The sequence below is a fragment of the Varanus komodoensis genome, unplaced genomic scaffold, assembly GCF_004798865.1.
Source record: "Varanus komodoensis strain SLA01 unplaced genomic scaffold, ASM479886v1 scaffold10, whole genome shotgun sequence".
In the NCBI taxonomy this organism is placed as follows: domain Eukaryota; kingdom Metazoa; phylum Chordata; class Lepidosauria; order Squamata; family Varanidae; genus Varanus; species Varanus komodoensis.
In genome coordinates this window covers 1,939,371-1,964,598 of record NW_025335269.1, presented here as the reverse complement: position 1 = coordinate 1,964,598, position 25,228 = coordinate 1,939,371, and the positions used below count along the sequence as shown (strand labels likewise).

Sequence of the window (25,228 nt, the reverse complement as noted above, 5' to 3'; positions counted from 1 at the left end):
TTGTGAGCCAAGGTACCATTGTATTTATAAGCAAGCAAATCAATCTGTCACCAAGCTGCACATGCATGCACACACACACATCTCATCTGAATATGAATGCCTTGAATCAGCAAACATACAAGCCATGTATTGTGTATATTTCAGTATTCCAAAGCAAACAAAATGATCACCAATTTATAATTTTTTACAGATTTGGAATTTTAAAAATTAAAATTTAAGAAATCTCTCTGATTTAAACTTTAAAATTCCTTTTAAAATGTTTACAAAAGTGAGGCATTTTAGTACAAAGCACCAGCTTCAGTCATAAATAAGAACAGGTCACAGTTTCATTTAAAAACAGAACCAGGACCAGTCAAGAACAAGGCTAAAACTCAACACAGATTAGTAATCAGCATGTATATACTATAGTTAGGCTGTTTTAATAAGAATCATGGCTTGTTTCATCTTGTATTTTACACTGATATTGGGTTTTAGCTGATAAATACACAGAGATCTTCACCACATTCCCTTTATCAACATGTTTCTCCCTCAGATGAGGGAACCAAGATTTTCCATATATTTCATTATGTTGCATATTAGCCAGCTGCTCCTTATATCTTTTAAAGAGACATTTCTTTTTCACCAATATAAAAAGAATTATATTCCAAAAACTCAGTCAATAAAGACTTCCCATGTCCAGTATTTGCTGTCACACAGCCTAGACTTCAGAATATTAATATTACAAACCATGATGTTTATTTCAAGCCCTGATGTTTGTTTATGCAGCTTTATTGGCTGTGGAACACAGGTGCTATTGCTAATCCATGGTGAAGTTCCTGAATGGTCTCAGTTATGTTTTCAAGTGGAGTTGTAACATACTCCTATTTTGTGTCTGATGCTTTTATTTTATACTGAAAACTTTCACATTGTAAAAATCTGTTTATATATATATTGGGGGGGAGAGAATAAAGTTTTAAAGGATCTTTTAATTTTAAATGTACAAAATCTCTTAAAATTCATAAACCACAAAATAGATTGTGACAATGTACAAACTGGATATGCTATTGGTGGTCATTTTGTTTGCTTGTCTGGAGTACTATATTATGCATACATGCACTGCCTGAATATTGGCTGATTCAAGGCATTTATATCCAGAAGAGGGATATGTGTCTGCAGCACTATAATTAGAGCACATGCTTTGCACAGAAAACATCATCAGTTTAATCCCTGGAACCTTCAGACAGAATGGGGAAAATACCTATCTGAAATCCTGGAAAGCCACTGACAGTCAATGTAGACAATACTGAGCTAAATGGACCAATGGTCTGATTCAGTAGGCATCCTATTTGTTCCTATTTTGATAGATTTCTAGGGACCTGCATGCTGTAAGGAGAAGACATAACATAGTTCACAACAGTCTATCTCAGACTTCCAATTCCATGTATCAATTATAGACTTGTGGCTGCTTGGAAGATAGCCAAACTTTGCTGCTTGTGTTGAGTTAATCCTTTTGTAAGTACTCTTCTACCACACTTTTAAATGCTAAGGACTTTCAGAGTTCACTACTGCTTCCAGGGATGCCAATTATGTTTTATAAAACAGTTTAGCTGAATTAGTAAATATTAACCTTTAACATGTTTTATAAAATAACCACCTGTCAGCTTTTATCCGTGCTAACAGAGGCTCAAGCCACCCTACTGTGCATTCACAATGTGCATCTAAAAAAGTAATGACTTGGCCTTTAGAGGCGGCAGCTCCTTTCAATCTGGCTCTAATCAGTCCAGAACGCTGCTCCATTCGAATCACATAAACCGGTACTCTTAACTTTTTCACATAGTTCTCCAAGGGTCTCTTCAGAAAGTCTGAAAAACACAGGCAGATAATTGTTTGTATGCTTCATTCATCCTCTGTGTACTTACTCTTGAGAAAATTTGTCAAAATGTCTACATTGTCCTTAGTCTAAATGAGATGAGCTCTCAGCTTGAGAGTCGCAGGACAACTAAATAAGTAAACTATGTAACAAAACAGATGAACAAAGGTTTCTCTCATAAGCTTCCAAAAACAGCTTTAGGCAGACACAATTCTCATTCTGTTATGTGGGATTATTCTGACAGAATATACAAGCTCTAAAAGTAACAACAAAATTTTGACAGTTGTATTTAAATTAATATATGCACGCCATTGCTAAAATGGCCTCTACATGGCCATCTGAAGTGTTATTATGGTTAAACATTTTGTAAAAACAAAAAAGATAAATAATAACGGCATTATTACTGAATTATCCTGAACATGATTTATCCAAAGAGAAGTTTTAAGACTTATTGATCTCTACAGGAACACTCAATACATATTTAGATACCTCTCACTGAAAAAGGCTCAAAGGTACTTAAATTTAGCTGGACTATAACCCACTTGAGCGGAATTAGAGCCCATGAAAGCAAAACAAAGTAGCTTAGCTTGCTGTTCAGTTTTTAAGTTACTTATTGTGATTCCCTCCCACTCTGTAAAAAATATTACCACTAACAAAAATGAACTTTAAAGGCTCTAAATGGCTTAGGAACTTGCTACCTAAAGGACAGCTTCCCCCAGGGGTCCTCAAACTTTTCCACCAGGGGCCAGTTGAAAGGTGCTGGTGCGGGGCACGGGCAGGAAAGGTGGTGCCAGAGGTGCACGTGGGCCGGGAAGGGGGCGGCAGGGGAGCGGCGTGGCAAGGCAAAGTGCGGGCGGGTGCGCGTGGCGAGGTGAGGTGTGGGCAGGTGCACAGGGTGAGGGGAGGCGAAGTGAGGTGAAGTGAGGCAAGGTGCGGGCGGGTGCACGAGGTGAGATGGGCACGCGCCACGAGGTGGGAGCACGAGGCAGTGGCTTGCTCGCTTGGAGATCGTTTTCTCCGAGTGAGAAAACTGCTGCCTCCCCGCACGTGGGGTGAGGTGGACGGCGGCGGGCGTGCGCTCGGGTGTGGCAGGTCCAAATGGGCATGGCGGGCCAGATAAATGGGCATGGCGGGCCACATCTGGCCCCCGGCCTGTAGTTTGAGGACTCATGGCTTCCCCAGTATATACATGCCCAGTCACTAAGATCTGGGCAGGGGGTCCTTCTAAAAGAGCCATCACTCAAGTAGGATAAAGGGGTGGAAAATAAAAGAAGGGCCTTCTCAGTGGCTGCCCTCCCCCTTATGGACTAAGCTCCCCAGAGAAATTCGTCAGGTGCCAAGATTACTCTTTTTCCAGTGCCAGGAGAAAACATTTCTCTTTTCCAGGTACTTTAATCAATAACAATTTTAACAACTAGTTTTAATGATCATATTAATTGTTCATTTCCGTTCTACCCCAAGCAATTTTATCCTAATAATCTATTTATTGATATTGTGATATTAACTAATGTTTTTATTTTACTGGATTATTTTTATTGTTTGCATGAGTGCATTATTTTAAATATTGTAAGCTGTCCAGAGACTCCATTAGGAGTAGAGGAGCAGCATATAAAAGCAAGAATAAAAAAATAAAAATTTCAGAACCACTTTAATGTGTGAAAATATAAATTTTAGGCAACTTTGCAGAGACACAACAGTAGGTACAAAATCTGCTGCAGGCAAAACATGCTTTATTGAATCTGACCACTTAATGATAGAATTTAAAACTCACCAGATCTGCCTTCAGTTGATGGAAAGAACCCTACTCATGCAAGATGTATATACCTGAAGATTTTGTGTGTGTGGGGGGGGGGGTCCCCGCTTTTTCATGGCTTACTGCGTTCAGCTGAGCCTTCTAACACTGTACCATTTTCAGAAGGCTCTAAGGCTGCTGTCAGGAGATGGAAGGAGCCCAATGCTGCTAGCTCAACTACATGCATCCAACTCCAAATCCAACACATTATTTCCAGCTTTGAAATTATTTTTGTGAAAATCTAATTTATTTTGCAAACAGAAAATTATGGGATAGGTTCAGACTTATTCATGATTAAAGTAAGTAATCCCTAATAAAATGAAAGGAACTTGCTAGTCATTACCAACTTATATCTCACAATTTGAATGAGTCTATTCCAAGTATGATGTCTGTATGCAGTGCAGAATACTTAACCAGCATATGAATAAAGTTTGCATGTGCTGCCTATAACATTCAGTTTAATAAAACTTCACAATTAATTCTTTGGGATAAAATTCTGTTTTAGTTATTTCAAGGAAACTTATCACAGTTAACTAAAACTGGAAAAAAAGGCAAGCAACATTTCCTACTTTTATTGTTTAATACCACATTTTAACATTTACAAGTTTGAAAAAGTTAAGCATATTCTTTAAAAAGCTTTTTTTTAAAAAAAAATCAGACCTTGCATAACACCTCTTCTTCTAATGTTACTTCAATGAGTTAATGTGAAGTTCTACACAGAGGTGAAGACTGTTCTTAAGAAGTTTATCAGAGTTTCAAAGGAAGAACAGCATGTGAATGAACTTATCAAAACCTTTGCAAAATCCAACTGAAAAGTACTAGGCATAATCCCCTGCCCGTTTAGACCAAAAAAAAGTCCAACACCTCTCAGCATCTGCAGGACACTTTCCTGTCTAAACATACATAGGATTGAGCCCCAAGTGATTTGACAGGCATTCATTAATGAGAACCAATTTATGCATGCCAGAGTACCCACAGGGTAATCTATATTTCAAATATGCACACTATGGAGTGTTCAAACAACTTTGAAAGAGCAGCTTCAAGTGATTCATCTTCTATATGTATGTATGTATGTATGCATGCATGCAGCTCTATGTGTGCATGTGTGTGTGTGTTTCAATATAAACAAGCTTGGAAAATAAACAGCCCTACAAAAACTGGTTATTAGGACTTCAAACCTGGTAAGAGTCCAGGAACCTAAGACTGTACCTTGCTTAATGTCACCAAAGTTGAGTCAGATGAAACAACAATACACGTGTTTCTCTGCTTTTGCATCAAGGTAGCTGTACAACTATCCAAATGGATGACTGGATTGTGCACTATACACAGATGGCACTCAATACAATCAAAGCTTAAGTACTTACCTCTTTCACTAGCATCATCTACCAGAATAATTTCTTCCAGCATGTGTCGTGGTGACCGGTTTATGACACTATGAACAGTTCGCAAGAGAGTACTCCAAGCTTCATTGTGAAAGACAATGACAACACTTGTTGTAGGAAGGTTATCTGGATATATTTTTGTCTTACACCTAAAAATATACAAATGAAACAAAGCAGAAAGAAATGCATTCTACACTATTATTATGTTCTCAGGGTAGTTTAAAACAAACATAGGAACAAGTTTAAGAGGCATTTATAAATCAATAATGCATAACAAGTGTGATCTAGACTTTAATCATGCTTCAAATTAATTAATTTTAATTAATTTAAATCAATGGGAGACAAAGTGACTAAGTAACACTGATTTCAATACATCTACATGAAATATGACAAATATTAGCTAACCCAGGGATAGGCAAGCTGTTCTGGATTGCAATACCCAGCAACCTAGAAAGCATGACTGATAGTCAGGAATTATGTAAATTGCATCCAAAGCATCTTGAGGGCACCAGATGTTCTAACTTTGTCCACCCAAAAAGTGCATGCACACGCACACGCACACACCCCACCCCCAATAAAAAGAAGTTGAAGCAGAAAACTATTAAAGGACCTGAGAAAAGGACTAGGTCTCCTTCACAGACATCAAGGTAAATATAGAAACATGACAAGACAGAAGGGGCCTCCTGGGCCATCTAGTCTGGCCAGCTCTGCTCATGTAATATCCAACATGTGGGTGTCCAAACACTTGAGAACATTGAAAAAGTTAAGAGTACACATTCTGATTTGTTCCTCCACACAATAGTGAGGAAACATGACTAATTTCAGTGGGATAGTAATTCCAGTTTACATATACTACAAGGTTACTTAGCTGCACAGAACTAAATAACTATCTGATTTTGGGGATACTTACATTAGTATGTAAGTATATTTGCATTTAATTTTTGATATATGTGCTTAAGTTTAGGGCTTATAGTAACCATTAATGAAGTTTAAAATAATATACTTTGGCTTTATAGGTAACGTTTTAATAGTCGGACAGAGTAACGAAGCCTTTACAGAAAAGGAAATGAAAATTAATACACTCTACAGTGGTACCTTGGCTCACAAACTTAATCTGTTCCAGGACTCTGGTCATGTCCCAAATTGGTTGTGAGCCAAGTTAAATTTCCCCATAAGGTTCAATGTAAATAAGGTTAATCTGTTCTGTAACTATTTTTTTAATCAGAAAAATGTGAAGCAAAGTGACAAAGAACAACAAAGATCCGCAGCCATCTCCCCACCCCACATCCTGAGCATAAACGTGGCCATCTCCCCGCCCCCCGCAGCACGACCGTGATAGCACCCGTCATCCTGGCACTCTGTGGGGGAAGAGATGGGATCGATCGTGGGTACACTGGGCGGGGGGGGGGAGGGGAGAGACAGGTATGATCTTGCTGGTGGGGGGGGAGATGGCCGAGATCGTGATTGTGCTCATGCAGGAAAAATGGGCGCAATCATGGGCAAGCTCGTGCAGGAAAGACAGGCGTTATCTCAGCCATCTCCCTCCCCCCACCGCCCCCAGCACAATCACGGCCGTCTCCCCACTTGGGGGGTGGGAAGACAGCTGCGATCACAGTTGCTACCCAATGAGGAGTTCACAACCTAAAAATTTTTATGAAATTTTTGTTTGTGACCTGATTTGGTCATGAACTGAGGCATTCGTGAGTCAAGGTACCACTGTACTAGTTTTCCAGTGTGATAAAACAAAAGGTACTTTCTGTTCTTATAAATGAGCAAAACACCTTCTTACACCATTCTTCCCCAAAATGGTACCCTCCAGATGTTCAGGACTACAACTCCAAGCATTCCCATCCACTGGACAGTTTGGCTCTGGCTGGTGGAACATTAAGGCCAAAATGCTGAGAGTACCTCAGGTTAGAAAAGAGTGATACTACACTGAACATATTCATAGACATATTCAGAAGCGTTTTTGCCACTAGGAATTCCTGTTAATGAAGGTAAACTATATAAAATCCAAGAAATAACTGCAGAGCAAAATGCAAGCTTCAAGAAAACCCAAGGCAAAAATTGGTTTAGAGAGAGATTTTTATTCCTAAGACATGCCTAGAACCTTTAGAAGGAAACAACATTTTTCTCACATCTCTGTAGTAGAATCTGCCTCTCTTTAACAAGAGGCCAACAGCCTTGACATTATTTGTGTTCCAATTGTTGAGGTTAGTGTACTTCTGGGGCTTTCCAGAATACCCTTATATCCCCATTCCAAAAGATTGCACTAGTTGCAAAATTATCTTCTTTTATAGTTATGGTGCATCCTAAAACTGAAGGGGAAAGTTATCAGTCTATTAACTGTGCATGCAGATCAGTATCTCTGGATGCAGCTTAATTCTCCAGAGAAGTCTGCTGCACTGAACAATATTTGTTGTTATTGCACAGAGGATTACTGCACCACAGCAAAAGACTCCAAATTGGCCCTTGCTAATTACTAACTGGAGAAACTATATTAAAAAGATCAAACATTTAAAAGACACATATATATTCATTCTTTCCTAAAGGGCAGTATCTAATCATGACAAACTGCATGAATCGAGGCCTGTATGCACTTCTGCTGTGCAAGTGGCTCCCACTGCTTGTGTAATGCTGGTTAGTGCTTTCCCAGGAGGATGACATCACAAAATGAATGGAAACATTTGTTTTTGTAAACGGGAATATTAGTGAAACTCATAAGGGAGAGCCATCAAACTGCCTCCTTGCGAAAAGGACAGTTTCCACTTGTTTTGGGGTTTGCTTCTATAAACACTAAACTGCTGCTGTGCAAGAGAAGGGGACTGTAGTGCACTCAAAGTCGTGGGGCTTTCCGCATGCAGAATGGAAGCAGCAGAGGGCCCTACACAAGGAAAGGCAGGACTAGATACCACACAAAACAGTTCTACCTTCAGTGCCACTGCTTTATAACTTTCTATGCCTATAGATAAATGATATATAGCCCATTCTACTTTTACAGTTTCTTTTGTTGCCTGCCATCAAGTTGTCTCTGTCTTCTGGTAACCTTATGAATGAATGTCCTTCAAAATTTAAGTTACAAAAACAATCCTGAAAGACTGAAAGAACAATGAAAGATTTAAAGGCTATTTTGTAAAGATCAATGTGTGTGTGTGTGTGGGGGGGGGAGATAGTGGGAGTGGAAACTCAAGTGCATAAAAACATGGTCATATGCATAAAATCACAGAAGAGTAGAGTTGGAAGGATCCATGAAGACCATCAGGTCCAATCTCCTGCTTTTGCAGGACATTAATTTACACCATTTCATATTTACACGGAAGGTGTCCAATATGCTACTGGGGAAGAGCAGAGGGCTAGTACTAGTAGTGCCAGAAAGAATGAAGCGACTGGGTCAAAGCCAAAAGGACATTCAGTTGCAGATGTATCTGGTGGTGAAAGGAGAGCTCGATGCTGTAAAGATCTATCCTCCATAGGAAACTGGAATATAAGATCCACGAATCAAGACAATCTGGACGTGGTCAAACAAGAGATCACAAGACTGAACATCAACATCTTAGGAATCAGTGAACTAAAATGGACAGAAAGCGGTGAATTTAATTCAGAGGACCATCAGGTATACTACTGAGGGCAAGAATCCCTCAGAAGAAATGGAGCGGCCTTCACAGTCAATAAAAGGGTAGGAAAAGCAGTACTGGGATACAATATCCAAAGCGAAAGAATAATCTCAGTTTGAATCCAAGGCAAACCATTCAACAACACAGTAGTCCAAGTCTATGCCCCAACCAATGATGCTGAAGAGGCTGAAGTTGAATGGTTCTATGAAGGCCTACAACACCTTCTAGAAAAGTGGTGTCCTTATCATCATGGGGGATTGGAATGCTAAAGTAGGATGCCAAAGGATAACTGGAATAACAGGCAAGTTTGGCCTTGCAGTGCAAAATGAAGCAGGGCACAGGCTGGTAGAATTTTGTCAAGAGAATACAATGGTCATAGCAAACACTCTTTTCCAACAACTCAAGAGACAACTCTACACATGGACCTCACCAGATGTTTGACACAGAAATCAGATTGACTATGTGCTCTGCAGCCTAAGTTGGAGAACTTCTATACAGTCAGTAAAAACAAGACCAGGAGCTGACTGTGGCTCAGATCATGAGCCTCTTGCTGTAAAATTTAGGCTTAAATTGAAGAAAATAAGGAAAAGCACTAGGCCACTCAAGTATGACCTAAATCATATTCCTGATGAATATATAGTAGAGGTGACAAATAGATTTAAGGAATTAGATCTGATAGACAGAGTGCCTGAAGAACTATGGACAGAGGTCCGCAACACTGTACAAGAGGTAGCAACTAAAACCATCTCAAAGAAAAAGCAATGCAAGGAAGCTTTACAAATAGCTCAGGAAAGAAAGGAAGCAAAAGGCAAGGGAGAAAGATACACCCAACTGAATGCAGAATTCCAGAGAATAGCTAGAAGAGATACGAATGCCTTCTTAAATGAACAGTGTAAAGAAAAAGAATAAAGCAATAGAATAGGGAGGACCAGAGATCACTTCAAGAAAATTGGAGATATGAAGGGAACGTTTCATGCAAAGATGGGCATGATAAAGGACCAAAATGGCAGGGACCTAACAGAGGCAGAAGAGATTAAGAAGAGGTGGCAAGAGTACACAGAAGAACTGTACAAGAAAGAGCTTAATGTCCCTGATAACCACAATGGGGTGCTCCTGGAGCCAGACATCCTGGAATGTGAAGTCAAATGGGCCTTACGAAGTATGAGCAACAACAAAGCTGGTGGAGGTGACAGTATTCCAGCTGAGTTATTCAAAATCCTAAAAGACGATGCAGTTAAAGTGCTACATTCAAATTTGGAAAACTCTACAGTGGCCACAGGATTGGAAAAGGTCAGTTTACATTCCGATCCCAAAGAAGGCCAATGCCAAATAATGTTCGAACTACTGCACCATTGTACTAATTTTACAAGCAAGCAAAGTTATGCTCCAAATCCTACAAGCTAGGCTCCAGCACTATGTGGACCGAGAACTATCAGAAGTACAGGCAGAGGTTCAACGAGGCAAAGGAACTAGAGATCAAATTGCCAACATATGCTGGATCATGGAGAAAGCCTAGGAGTTCCAGAAAAACATCTACTTCTGCTTCATTGACTAAAGCCTTTGATTGTGTGGATGACAACAAATTGTGGCAAGTTCTTCAAGAGATGGGAGTACTAGACCACCTTATTTGTCTCTTGGAAAACCTATACGTGGGTTAAGAAGCAACATTGAGAACTGCACACAGAACCACTGATTGGTTCAAAATTGAGAAAGGAGTTTGGCAAGGCTGTATACTGTCGCCCTGCCTATTTAACTTATATGCAGAGCACATCATGGGAAAGGCTGGGCTAGATGAATCACAGTTTGGAAGTAAGATTGCCCAGAGAAATATCAGCAACCTCAGATATGCAGATGATACCATTCTAATGGCAGAAAGGGAAGAGGAACTAAAGAGTCTCTTGATGCGGGTGAAGGAGGAGAGCGCAAAAGTTGGCTTGAAACTCAACATCAAGAAAACTAAGATCATGGCATCCGGTCCTCTCACTTCCTCACAAACAGATGGGGAAAAAATGGAGATAGTGACAGAGTTTATTTTCCTGGGCTCTAAGATCACCGCAGATGGGGACTGCAGCCAATAAATTAAAAGATGCTTGCTCCTTGGGAGGAAACCTATGGCAAATTTAGACAGCATACTAAGAAGCTGAGACATCACCCTGCCAACAAAAGTGCGTATAGTCAAGGCTATGGGATTCCCAGTTGCAATGTATGGCTGTGAAAGCTGGACCATAAGGAAGACCGAGCGCCAAAGAACTGAGGCCTTTGAATTGAGGCCTTTGAATTGAGGCCCTCTTGGATGAGATTTATTATCTGGACCCATTTCAGTCCGGCTTCAGACCTGGGTATGGTACTGAATCTGCCTTGGTCACCCTGTATGATGAACTGTGCAGGGAAAGAGACAGGGGGAGTGTGTCTCTGTTGTTCCTCCTGGACCTCTCAGCGGCTTTCGATACCATCGACCATGGTATCCTTCTGGATAGGCTAGTGGGACTGGGAGTAGGAGACACTGCTTGGCAGTGGTTCTGTTCCTACCTCGACGGTCGATTCCAGGTGGTGGTGCTGGGGGACTCTGGCTCTGCGCCATGGCAGTTATGCCATGGAGTACCGCAGGGGTCCATTTTGTCCCCCTTGCTATTCAACATCTACATGAAACCGCTGGGAGAGGACATCAGGAGGTTTGGGCTGCAAAATCATCAGGATGCTGATGATATCTTGCTCTACCTCTCTTTTTCAACGGACCCAGGTGAGGCAGTGGCTGTACTGAACCGGTGCCTGGCCGAGGTAATGGGCTGGATAAGGGCCAATAAACTGAAACTCAATCCAGGCAAGACGGAGGTCCTGTTGGTGGGTGGTTCGAGCTCCTGGGTAGGTGACTTGAACCTTGCCCTGAATGGGGTTGCATTCCCTCTAAAGGACAGGGTCTGCAGCTTGGGAGTGCTCCTCAACCCAGAGCTGTCCCTGGAGGCTCAGTTGACTTCCGTGGCAGGGAGCGCTTTCCTTCAGCTTCGGTTAATCCATCAGCTGCATCCCTACCTGGAGGATGATTGCCTAGCGACAGTGACACATGCATTGGTTACTTCCCAGTTGGATTTCTGTAACATGCTCTACGTTGGGCTGCCCTTGAAGACAGTCCGGATACTTCAGATGGTGCAAAACAGAGCAGTCTGGTTGCTGATGGGGACTGGGCGTTACTCTCATATAACACCAGTCCTCTACCAGCTTCACTGGCTTCCCATCCAAGTCCGGGCTCAATTCAAGGTGCTGGTTATTACCTATAAAGCCCTTAACGGCTTGGGACCTGGATACCTAAAGGAACGCCTTCTTCCGTATTTGCCCTCCTGCCCCCTGAGATGGGCAGCAGAGACCCTCCTCTGGAAACCCTCTGTGAAAGACATTAGGAGGCAAAGTACCCGGAGGAGGGCTTTCTCTGCGGTGGCACCCCGCCTATGGAATGTGCTCCCCAGAGGTCCGCCTGGTGCCGTCGTTATTTGTTTTTCGGTGCCAGGCTAAGACCTTTTCATTTCAACAATATTTTAATAACTTTTAACTTCAGCTTATAGGTTTTAATCTGCAGCCACAGTGGATCTGGATTTCATTTATATTATGTTTTATGTTATTTTATGTAAGTTGTCCTGAGGCTATGCGATGGGACAGCACACAAATACTCTAAATAAAATAAATAAAATTAATAAATTGTGGTGCTGGAGAAGACTTCTGCGAGTCCCTTGGACTGCAAGACAATCAACCCAGTCAGTCCTATAGGAGATCAACCCTGACTGCTCTTTAGAAGGCCAGCTACTGATGCTGAAACTCAAATACTTTGGCCACCTAATGAGAAGGAAGGACTCACTGGAGAAGACCCTAATGCTGGGAACAATTGACGGCTGTCATGCCTAACGACTCAGGGGAGGCATTAGCACGCGAAAGAGGGCCGGAAGCCCTCAGCAAGGATCAGGCTTTAGAGCAGGGAGATTTATACTTGGTGCCCACAGCACAAACAGCCTCTCCACCACCTGACTCTGAAGTTTTTGAGAGAGTTCCCGGAAATCAGGAAGGGGAGTTGGTTGTCATGGAAAGTGCCCAGCTGAGAAGACTTCGACGCTTAGACCAATTAGAACAGAGAAGGAGAGAAAGAAGTTTGTCCAATGCCCATGGAGAGGGACGCATGAGGAGATTGAGGACCATGTGACAAATCTCAGAGAGGTCCGAAAGGAGGGGGCAACTGTATTGCTTAGAGCTCTCTGCGGTAGCTCCTACACTATCTGTCGTAAACATAAATCTTGTAGTCGTTTGGAATAAAGGTCTTTAGTTTTTATTGCCTGCATCTGTGCGAGTAATTGGGGACGTGAGTTACGACCTCACAACAACAGCAAAAGAAGAAGAGGACGGCAGAGAATGAGGTGGGTGGGTGGAGTCACTGAAGCAGTTGGCATGAGCTTAAGTGGACTCCGGGGGATGGTGGAGGACAGGAAAGCCTGGAGGAATGTTGTCCATGGGGTTGTGATGGGTCAGACTCGACTTGGGTCTGACCCATGGGTCAACAACAACAAATATTTACACAGAAAAAAGTTATACGACTCACAGAATTCCTCAGCCAGCTGCCTCCAGAAATTCACAGCTATTGTGCATTAACAATCCTTTTTCTGCAAGCCACCAGCTCAAGGCTCTTACAGTGTGACTGTGAGCACCAGTGTGACCATAAGAATATCTGTTCCTTCTGAAATTTATTTTATGACTGTTTTTAATTTTGTTTTTTAATTGGGAGGCTGGCAGCTGCAAAGGGACCACAAGGACTTGATACATGGAGGTTAGTGTTGGAGTGGATACTAGGAGATCCAGGTTCTAGTCCCCATTCAGCTATGAAATTCACTAGGTGACTTTGGGCAAGTCATCTACTCTCAGTCTATTATACTCCACAGTTTTCTTGTTGTGAGGATGAAAAGTAGCAGAAGATGATCAAATGAACCACCTTGGGTTCCTTGCAGGAGAAAGAAAGGTAGGGTAAAATGCAGTAAAACAGAACAAGTAACAGCACAATATCACTGAATCATAGCATAGTAGAGCTGGAAGGAGCTAGAGGTCCATCGGGTCCAACTCTCTGCTCATGCAGGACTCCAAGTTAAACCATCCCTCTCAGATGGCTGTCCAGCTGCATCTGGAATGACTCTAGTGTGGGAAAGCCCACAACCTCTGTAGGTAATTGGTTTCACTGTTGTACTGCTCTAATAGTCAGCAGCTGTTTCCTGATATCTAGCCGGACTCTGCCTTTCTTTAACTTGAGCCTGTGCTTCTGTGTCCTGCACTCTGGGATGACTGAGAAGAGATTCTGCCCTTCCTTTTTGTGACAGCCTTTCAAGTACTTGTAGAATGTAATCATATCTCCCTTAAGTCTTCTCTTCTTGAGGCTCAAGATGCCCAGTTCTTCTTCATAGGGCTTTGTTTCCAGTCCCTGGAGCATCCTTATTGCTCTTCTCTGAACTCTTAACTTGTTTGCATCTTTCTTGAGCTATGGTGCCCAGAATTGGACACAGTACTCCAGATGAGGACTGACCAGTGCTGAGTAAAGGGGAACTAGTACTTCACATGATTTGGAAGTGATACATCTATTAATGCAACCTGAAAGGGAATTTGCCTTTTTGCAGCCACATCACATTGTTGACTCATATTCAGTTTGTGATTTACAACAATTCCAAGATCCTTTTCACTTGCAGTATTGTTGAGCCAAGTATTCCCCATCTTTTATCTATGCATTTGGGTTCTTTTTCCTAGGGGCAGAACTTGGCATCTGTCCCTGTTGAATTTCATTTTCTTGTATTCCCAGCATTCCAACCTATCAAGATCACCTTGCAAGAATCTTCTTTCTGTCTTCCAGAATATTTGCTATTCCAGCCAGTTTTGTGTCACCTGCAAAGCTGATCATTGTTCCCTGCACTTCAACCAAGTCATTAATAAAGATGTTGAAGACCACTGGGCCCAGGACTGAACCCTGCAGTATCCCACTTGTTATCTTTTCCCAGTTTGAGAAGGTGCAATTGATGAGTACTCTTTCATCAAACTCTGTAGCCACCTGTGGATCCACCTGGTCTTTGCTCCATCTAGCTCACTTTTAGCTATTTTGCTAATCAGGATATCATGGGACACTGCCAAAAGCTTTGCTGAAATCAAGATGTACGATGTTCACAACATCCAACAGCCCCTCATAGAGGTTACCTGATCAAAAAATGAAATCAGATTGAACTGGCAGGATTTGTTTTTCAGGAAAAAGTTTTGGCTTCTAGTAATCACTGTATTTCTTTCAAGGTGTTTGCAGACTGACTACTTTATAATTTGCTCCGGAAGGTTAAAAAAAAAGTCTTTTGGGAGAGGACTGAGTCAAACCAGGAATTCAACACTTCTGTCTTTTCTTTGTCATCTGTTAACATTTTGCCATCCACATTTAGTAGCTGAAGCACCATTTCTTTCCTCTTTTACTTTGGACCTATCTGAAGAAGGCTTTCTTGTTGCTTTTAGCATCCCTCACTAGCCTCAGTTCAATCCTAGTCTAGCCTTCCAGATGCCATCCCTGCAATTCTGTGCTACCTGCCTGTATTCTTTGTAGCCTGGCCTGCTTTCCATCTCCTATACATGTCTATTTTTGTTTTCAGATCATCACTAACCTTTTTGTGAACACACATGGGGTTCTTCTGTTGTCTTCTACCCCTTTTAGAGTTTCCTTTTTTAAAAAATTCTCACTCATCTTGGACTCTTTTTCCCAAAAGAATTGCTTGTCATGGGACTTACCATTATTCAGAGTTTATTAAAATTGGCTTTCCTAAAATCCAATGTATGTGTTTGGCTACACTTGGCTTTTGCATCTTTTAGGGTCAAGAATTCAAGTATGGCAAAGTCACTTTCTCCCAGACTTCCTGTAGCTGCCACTTTGTCCAATAGTTCTTCCGTGCTGGTTAGAAACAAGGATAGCCATTTCTCTTGTTCTTTCTTCCACTTTCTACCAGGAGAAGTTATCAGTAATACATGCCAGGAATCTTTTGATGGGGCCATGTTTGGCATAATTTGTCTCCCAACAGGTATTGGGAATTGAAGTCCCCCGTATCAACAACATCATGCCTCTCTGAAACATTGGCAATTTGCTTTTCAAAAGTTTTGTCCTCATCTTCTCCTTGACTGGGTGGTCAGGAATAGGTCAGTATCTGACCACTGTGTTCCTTTTATTCCTTGTTCCATTTATATTAATTCAAATGGTCTCAATAGGGATACTGTGCTCATCCTCCTATATTTCCTCTGGTCTGCTCAGCTAGGAGCCAGGAATCAGAATGAACCTCTCCACCCACACAGCAGCTGCTAGTAATCAAACCACTCCCTTTCATGCACAGCTCCCAGGGCATGCCCCCTTCAGTTGCAGCTCTCAGGAGCACACAGCCTCTTGGAAGAGACTGTTGCCAGGCTAGTTCAGGCCCCTCACTCCTTTGCCTCTGTGTTCCATTACAACTCCATCCCCAAACTTTTGTTTGCTCTCCCTGTTCACTTTCTCTGGTTGCTTACTCCCTGGGAGCTTGGCTACTTGTATTACAGGGTCCCTAGACCAGCTGGGGCAGCCTCTGATCTGCTCAACCAGAAGTCAGGAACCAGAATAATATATATAGAAATATACAGGCTTCCTTGAGAAAGTGCTCTCTATTTAGTAATGTTTGAGATATTTAAATTGATGTTTGAGATATTTAGAAAAAGTTTATCCAAGCAAAGCAAGAACATTCCATTAAAGTTTTACTTGTAGCAGTAACACTACCTGAAATCAACAGATGTCCACTTCTTAAGAGCTCATGAATAAACAGAGTACTGCAAGATGGTATAGTCAATTAAACTTAGTAATTGCAATTCATGCTAAAAACAAAACAAAACAAAGCAGTAATATATTTTCAATTTAACTATGGTAAAGAAAATATCCTGTAGTATAAGGATTCTTTAAATCTTGCAAGTAGTTCGTATTTACAGAAAAGATAAAACCTGTATTTAAGATTTAAAACTTTCCATTTTGCCTAATGAAGACTTAAAGGGGCATCTCTGATAACCTTTTGATGAAACATTGCCTCTCAACTTTGTAAAATGTTTTTAAAAACAATTTTGAACAGAACAAAACTAACTGAACTAATTGAACAGATTGGGACAGTTAAAATTGTAACTGTACACAAGCTTTTTCTAGTCCTTTCCAAATACTATTTCCAGCATTATTCATCATGTATGATAAGAATATACATTTTTGGTGGCATGGTTTCAAGATTACTTTTAAACACATTCTGCAGTTACATAATCCTCCTACTCCTCTCAATCTGATCCTCACACCAACCCTGTGAGGTGGGTTAGACTAAGAGTCAGTGACTGGCCCAAAGACACCCAGTGATCAGGTGGGGACTAGAACTCACATCACCCAGATTTCAGTCTAACATATTAACTACTACATGACATTTGGTGCTTATGCAATTCTATAGTAAGAGTTTTTTTCAGTTAGACGTCAATGCATAGTTTATGCTTCAGAAACAACATTCCTTCAAAATAGCTGGGTGAACCTGGCAAAAAGGGATGTTTGTCAAGACAAGCCCTTTCCTCAAAGGAGTATGCTCCAGGCTTCATGCTGCATATCTGAAGCGCAGTACAAATTTCCTGCTCCTTGCTTCAAGTCTGGATGAGGGATTCCATCCAGTGTAAAACAAACCCCCAGCCTTGCCTTGCTTTGAAATGTAAAGAAGCTCCTTAGCCACAGTGCTTGAAATGACAATCAGCAGGTACAGAAAAAGGCCCACACATTAGCTTCTGCAGTTGATAAACATCAGCAGAAATGTGACAGCCTGCTTTGCTGGGTGGCCTGAGTTTGGACCATCCAGCGGGCAGTGAACAAAACAAATTATAGGTTTCTACCTAACACCAGGCATGGGGTTGTCCTTCTGCAGCTCCAGGGCTGGCAAGAAGCCTCAGGCTCATTATACTCTTGACAGGCTGCCTGAACACTTGTAAACTGTAAGATCAGTGAGGTCTACATATAGTGACTACTCTGTTGCTACCTGGGGGAACACCAGAGCTGTGATACCAGTCTGACAGTTTTACAATGTAAAAGATTATCATGGTGTGGTTTTTGATTTCTACTGTTAATATTTCAATTGTTAATGTTCGCTACAACTCAAATTGTTTCAAAAAACCTTGGTAGAAATTAGCATTAAGGAAATACCCACATTCATATTCTATATATGCCCTCCCTTAGACCCATAGTTTTGAATCCATCAAAACAAATGAAATTATTAGACAACAAGCAAAAACTTAGCTAAACATCCCCAAACAACTGGAAAACATGCCATGCTGAGTTCAGCTGGTGTATAAAACTACACAATGGCCAAAAATAGATTTACATATGTTAAACTGGTGGTCTGAATATTTGCAAAAGAATCTTTCTCTAACAAATCGTTGTAAACTTTTCTTCAGATTCTCAAAACGTTTATTTTCTGAATAGCAGGAATGCTGTGGGCTTTAGTTCTTGGGGTTTAGTTGTAACAGGCTGAAGAGGTGAAATACACAAAAAATTAGGCAAATTTCTCATAGCCTCAAGATATAACTGATATGAGTACACTGCAACAGATTATATAGAGAAAGCAGGGAGGATTCAATTGTGAGTCCCAAGTCTATAAAATGCTACCAGTTTAAAAAAATAAAATAACATGAGATTATCTTAAAATAACCCCCAAAACCTGAATTCAGCAAAATGAAAAAATATTGAAACAGCCATACAAGTGGGATCACTATTATATCACATGAATTTCAGCTAAAAGTACACAGTACACATTGTAGTAAGATTGAAGTTTATATGTAGACATCCAAATTATCAGCATGATGTTGTCCTTAGTGCCCTCTTTCTTGAAAGCTGATGGTAATGCTTTCTTCTTTTTATATTATCCAGTAGTATCTGGGTGTTGAATCCTTATAGAGCTTTTCATCTTCAACTGGAGTGGTATAGAAATTATCCTGGATTGATGATCAGTGTCCAGTGCTTCACCATAAATCTCTGACACTCCTGGGGCTCTGATGGTATAGAAGAACTTTACTAAGAACTATTGCTTATAGGTAAGTGTTACCGTACAGCTATCTTCTATGAGAATTTTGAATAGATCCATCACCACAATAACCAAAGCAGAGTTGCCTGGAAACAGCAGAGAAGGTTCTGGGTTCATCTGGCTGTTAATATTTACTTTGGAAGATACTGGCAAATAACTGCAGAAAAGGTGCCACGGGGTCAGAAAGTACCACACGGGAACACATCTGGAGATTAGTGTGGACTCATATATCATGGCCCTATAATCAAAACGCTACAATTCCTGTCTAGAGTTCTGGTTGTACCTTGATCCAACCTCAAGGCAAATCATATAAAAGGAGACAGAATGCTGTTTAGCAGAAAGTTTAGTTCAGAGTCTCTTGTTTAATATAGGTTGCAAAGAAATTGCCGAGTTAGATGCCACAAAGCAGAGGTTTTGGCTGACTTTTCTGGAATGTCCACTGTACTCCAATTTGATCTGCACCTTACTGGTAATATTACAAATAACTTCCCTTGAAATAACATGGCAGTGTTAAATGTGTTAACCTAGATTTAGGAAAGAGAAAAAATCTTATCTCAACAGTACAAGTTTCTCAGGTACTTTATTTTTAGTACACAAAGCAGCTGTTGACTGTTTCTTAAATTATTTTTATCACCTTACTATTACCATATTTTTCCATGTATAAGACGATATTTTTTCTTAAAAATATGTACCTAAAAATGGAGGAGCACCTTATACACGGGGGCCGAGAGGAGAACCGCGGGTGCGCTCAGGGGGGGAGGTGGGCGCAATCGGTGGGGTGCGAATGGCACGGGTGTGATTGTGGGGAGGTGGGCGCAGGCACGCATGTGCGGGGAGGCGGCGGGTGCACACACACAACAGCAGCTTGCTTGCTTGGAGATCAGTAAAAGTGGGGGGGCGTCCTATACATGGGGGCATCTTATAGTCAGAAAAATATGGTACACAGAATTTGATTTTGTTGTATATAGACATTTTATATTTTCTTGCTGTTGTGTTCCTAGTAAGATGCAATGCAAAAACTGAAATTGCCTCAGAAATTGTGAAAACTGTTCACATTTAAGATAGATTGACACAGATTTAAACTGTTACATTGTGCCACTTGTTAAAAGGAAAGTCATAGCAGTTTAAGAAAGGCAAGCAATGCACAGAAACCGGAAGGAAAAAAGCTACTTTCTAACTCAGCACAGGAGAAAGGAAACTGATGTGCATGTGTATCAAACAAAAGGATTGGTTTTTCTTAATTTCTTTTATTTTTTTACAGTATTTATGTCACCCTATCAAAAATTACCAGCTCTAACAATTAAGTGGGGTAGCTTGGTCAGGATTACTCTGTTCTTTATGCTTTAATTGATTAACTACACTGATCAGTTAAAGCATCTAACCTTAATTCCCTTGAGTATTGGAAGATTACTTTATGAATAACTTTACAAATAAAAAAAGAAGAGTTGATTGACAGGATTACAACTGTGAAGGTAGAAGGGATGACCACAATACAGCTTTGACTATAAGATGAAAAGCAGCCCTTGATTCAATAAAGGTTATGAATGAGGTTATGAATGAGTTCTGCTCCTGAGAAAGGCAGGTTGCTTACTTGTAACTGTCGTTCTTCAAATGGTCATCCATGCATTCACACACCAATGGGGCTTGACTCGCAGTGTAGGCCTCATCAAGTGGAAACTTCCAGAGCTGGTCACCATGGAGTGGGCGGAAGCAGGGACTGCCCTGCGCCCCAAGTGGTACATAGGTGGTGGCTCCCACCCATTCCCTCAGTGCCTGAAGACCACGCTGTCCCAGGCAGGCGAGGGATCTGAGCATCATACATGTAGAGGTGATCATGCCCTGCTCCAGTCCATATGGGGCGGAAGCTGACGATAGCCAGCAGGGCAAAGGGTGGGTTGTGTGAATGCATGGATGACCACTTGAAGAACGACAGTTACAGGTAAGCAACCTGCCTTTCTTCTTTGTGGTCTCCATGCAAATCACACACCAATGGGGCAATTAGCAAGCTGGCTCCTCGAGGGGGGGGGTGCTATTGATACTGCAGTATAGATGAGAGGATGGCCCTTCCAAAGGTGCAGTCCTGTCGGGCATGGACGTCTGGCTTGTAGTGGTGAATGAAGGTCAATAGTGTGGACCATGTTGCTGCCCTGCAGATTTCCTGGAGAGAAGCGCCGGCCAGTAGAGCAGTGGATGTGCCCTGGGTGTGCATGGAGTGCACACACTGCTGTCCAGTTATTGGGATCTTGGCCATCTCGTGAGGGTGATGGTGTTAGAGACCCGTTTGGATAGTCTTTGGCTGGAGACAGCTTTCCCAGCTTTGGGGCCCTCGTAGCAAGCAAAGAGGTGTTCTGAGTGGCGGATGGTCTCAGTCCTGGACCTATAGTAGGCAGGTAGCCTTCTACTGGGGGGGGGGGGGGGGCGGGCAGGCGGGCGTGGGAGACAGCTGCTAGGTGAACCCTGATGGAAGAGTGGGAGAGAACCGCTGCAAAGCGGGACTGCAGGTACTCCAGGATATGTTCCATGAAGGCTAAGGAGGGTTCAACGACCCGTGCTGCAGTGGAAGCCGAGAAGGTTTCCCATTTATCCTTGTAGGAGTGGTGCGTGGAGGGTTTGAGGGCAGCCAATAGCACAGTGGCGACAGCTTGAGGTAGTAAGCTGTAGGGTCCTTTCAGGGGTTATTTTCCAGGCCATTAGGTGCAGGGTCCTGAGGTCAGGGTGCAGGACCCTGCCCTGGTCCTGGGAGAGGAGGCTGGACCTGAAGGTCAGGTGGTAGAAGGTGTTCCCTGACAGGCAGGGGAGGAGAGGGAACCAGGGTTGTCTTGGCCACCAGGGAATGATCAGAATGCAGCTGGTCCCCTTCCTCTGGACTTTGGCAACTACTTTGGTGATCGGGGGAAGGGGGGGAAGGTGTAGAAGAGGTCCCCCTCCCATCTGTGTAGGAACGCATCCCCCAGGGATGCTCTGCCACGTCCTGCTCAGGAGCAGAACAGCTTGCACTTTGCCTTGTTTGGGGCAGCAAAGAGGTTGATCTTGGGCTGACCCCATTTGGTGAACAGGGAGAGGAAGGTGGCTGTCTCCAGCTCCCACTCGTGGTGGGTGGAGGTTGCACGACTGAGGGAGTCAGCTAGGGTGTTTAGCCACCCTCCGACATGCACTGCAGTGGTGATACCTTTCTGGGTGCACCAGTGCCAGATAACTGAGGCCATGGTCGCGAGGCGGACAGAATGGGCCCCTCCCTGCTTGTTCAGGTAATACAAGATATTTATTTATTTATTTATTTGGAGGACTTCTATGCCACCCCATTCGCCGAATACAAGACGTTTGTTTGTTTGTTTGTTTGTTTGTTGGACTTCTATGCCGCCCCATTCGCCGAAGCCTCAGGGCGGCTCACAATCATAAATAACATAAAACAATATAATTTAGCAGTATAACAGTAACATTTAAGTCGCCCTCGCCAAAGAATAAAATAAACAAATAATATTAACAATTAAAATAATGTTTGAATAAAAAGGTCTTCGCCTGGAGCCGAAAAACAAATAACAATGTTTTTTTAACAGGATGGTGGTGTTGTCTGTGGCTACCTGAACGTGACGTCCTGACAGGGTGTCCTGGACCAGCAGGCTTTCTGGACTGCCAACATCTCCAGGGCGTTGATGTGGGGACGGACCTCCCTCTGGTCCCAGTGACCTAGAGCCACATGTCCGCGCAGTGAGCACCCCAGCTGGTGTGGGAGGCGTTGGTGGTGACAGTCACAGAGGGCTGGGGAGGGGGAAGGAAGGGCATGCCGTGGTGAGGTTGTCCATGGCAGACCACCATAGTAGGGATTCCCTGGCCTCCTGGGGGGGGGGGTCAGGTGGGTTGTGTGAGGGTCTTTGTCCCACGCGAAGGCTCTCACGAACCACAGCTGAAGAGGTCTCATGTGAAACTTTGCCAGCTGAAGAACCGCGACCGTGGTGGCCATGAGGCCCAGCAGCTTCTGGATGGTGTGGGCGGTGGAAAGAGCTGTGGCCTCTGCCCTTGGCTGTAGAAGAAAGGCTTTGGCGAGGGTGGCATCCAGGCGAGCCCCTATGAAGAGTACAGACTGTGTAGGGGGGAGAACAGATTTGTCATGGTTTATGAGAAGCCTCAGGTCCTGAAGGAGGGAGCGTGTCAGAGATGGGCTGCACAGTACATCCTCCCTGGAGGGGGCCATGAGGAGCCAGTCATCCAGGTAAGGAAAAACCTGTACCCTCTGGAGCCTGAGGTGGGCGCAAGCAACCACCATGCATTTGGTGAATATGCGTGAGGCTGTGGCTAACCCAAAGGGCAGGACACAGAACTGAAAGGCCTGCTGGCCGATTTGGAAGCGCAGAAAATGTCTGAACTCAGGGTGGATCGCGATATGAAAGTAAGTGTCCTTGAGGTCTATGGAAGCAAACCAGTCTCCTTGATTAGAGAGAGAGAGAATGCCCTGCAGTGTAACCACCCTGAACTTCTTAGGGGTGATGAAATTGTTCACCCTCCTAAGTCCAGTATGAGCCTCGGAGTCCCATCTTGCTTGGGTACTGTGAAGTACCTAGAGCAGAAGCCCCTGGGGTCAGAGGAGAAAACACACTCAACTGCCCCCTTGTCCAGCATGGCTTGTACTTCTGCCCATAGGATGGGTGATGGGGTTGTGGTCCTGATGTGGCCGAGGGGCGGGAGGAAGTAGAGTTCTATTTTGTACCCCGACCTGATGATGGAGGGACGCAGGAGTCCGAGGTGATGACCTCCCATGCAGGGAGAAATTGCGCCAGGTGGTCTGTGAAGCAGATGGCCGGGTAGCGGATGAGGTGGTGGAGGGGCTGCCTGAGCTAGGGCATCATACCCTGCGCCTGTTGTCCTGGCGCTTCTGCTGGGGCCTCTGGTGAGGTTGGAAGTCCTGCCTTTAGCAGGTGGCACTTTGGAGCACAATTGATGATCCAGACCAGAATGGTGACTGCGGGGGGGTCGACTGGGTTCCCTGCCAACTCTTCTGTGTCAAGCCCTGGCCAAAGCCCACACGCTTTCCAGTGGTGTGCGCTTTGCAGAGAGAGTTCATACTCTCGTCAGTTTGGGTACTGAAGAGACCTTTGCCATTGAAGGGCAGGTCTTCAATACAGTCTTGGGTTTCGGCGGGGTGAGAGACAGAACGCAACCAGCATGGGGGCATATAGCCACTGGTTCCATCATGGCCTTGCTGTCGCAGTCAAGGTGATACTGAGCTGCTTCCAGCAGAAACCTTGAATGGTTCTCAGCCTCAGTGTGCATGAGGCAGATTGTTTCACGCAGGTGCTCAGGGAGCTGGTCCACAATAGCTCCCAGCTTTTCCTATAGGAAAAGTTGGTACCTGGTCATAGTGGCCATATAGTTGGATATTCTGAAGCAAAGCACAGCCGCAGCATCGATCTTCTCGGACATAGCATCCAAGCAGCGCCCCTCTCTGTCCACTGGGGTGGACTGGTCCCTCTGTGGAGTATCCTGCATAGCCTCCATGATGATGGGAGTTGGGCCTAGGGTGGTGGAGTAAGGAGGGGAAGGGCTTGACTGCAACTTTAAACCTGGAGTCAGCCCTGCGTGAGGTGCATGACCAGAATGGACACTGTGGAGTTGTCCCCAGAGGCAAGCGCATCATAGCATGGGTCTACCTCAGGTTCAGGGGGCTGGCACGTTTGAAAGCTTAAGTCCTCAGCCATGTGGAGCACCAGCTCAGAGAAACTACTCCCCTTGGCAGGTGAAAAGGAGAGATCCTGGTCCAAGGCCTGTCTCCCTGGGGTGTGGATTGAGGTTGCAGGGGAGTGGGGGCATCCTGAGACAGGGGAGCAGCTCTGACCTGAGTCCTGCGATATAGACCGTTGATGATGGGTGCTCCTGTCCCAATTAGCAGCACGTGTGCGTTCGCGGCGTAATGCAGGGCTGCGGGAGTGGTGGCACTGGCGGGGGGGCCTGGGGTAGGCCTCATCGCTTGTAGGGTCCTCATTGTGCCAGTGGTGCTTGTTGGGCCTCCGAGGCCTGTCCATATACCTGGAGACACTGCTTGATTAGCCACTAGGTGAGATCCGGCAATGGCGAGGAGTTGCAGTGCTGTAATCCGATTGGCGAGAGCCCTGCTTCCTGCTGGTGTGATCTGAACATCATGTGGTCTTGGAGCACTCCTGCTAGCTGCCTTGGCCTTGTGCATGCGTCCAGGGAGCTGGCAGAGAGGCGGGAGAATGTTCGCACCTGAGGCAGCGATGCTCTCTAGGAGTGGAGTCACTAGAGAAAGAGAGGCTCCATGCACGTTGTGCCCTCCTAGGCCTCTTACTTGAGGCCGGGAGCCTGGGCCTGGTGCGGGGAGCACAGGCCTCTGATGAAGCCGAGTCAAAATCAGCTGGGCAGGGCCTCCCCGTCGGCCGACAGCTGAAGAACATGGAGTTGGAGAGCAGGGAGGCCTCTAGCTGTTGTGATGATCCCCATTGGTTCCAGTGGGGGGGGGGGGGTGCAATGAGCCTGCCGGCTCC

At 43.8% G+C, this 25,228-nt stretch overlaps 1 protein-coding gene across 8 annotated transcripts in view; it reads right to left on the bottom strand.

Annotated features, from left to right (window-relative positions):
• Positions 1 to 25,228, bottom strand: part of GALNT1 (polypeptide N-acetylgalactosaminyltransferase 1) — a 142,452-nt gene that overhangs the window by 55,478 nt on the left and 61,746 nt on the right. For all 8 annotated transcript variants that reach the window (XM_044452441.1, XM_044452459.1, XM_044452421.1 and 5 more), the window contains 2 exons: positions 5,006 to 5,172; positions 1,634 to 1,841 (listed from right to left, as the gene is read on the bottom strand). In XM_044452441.1, coding sequence (XP_044308376.1) covers positions 1,634 to 1,841; positions 5,006 to 5,172 — 375 coding nt within the window. The remainder of the gene's footprint in view (positions 1 to 1,633; positions 1,842 to 5,005; positions 5,173 to 25,228) is intronic.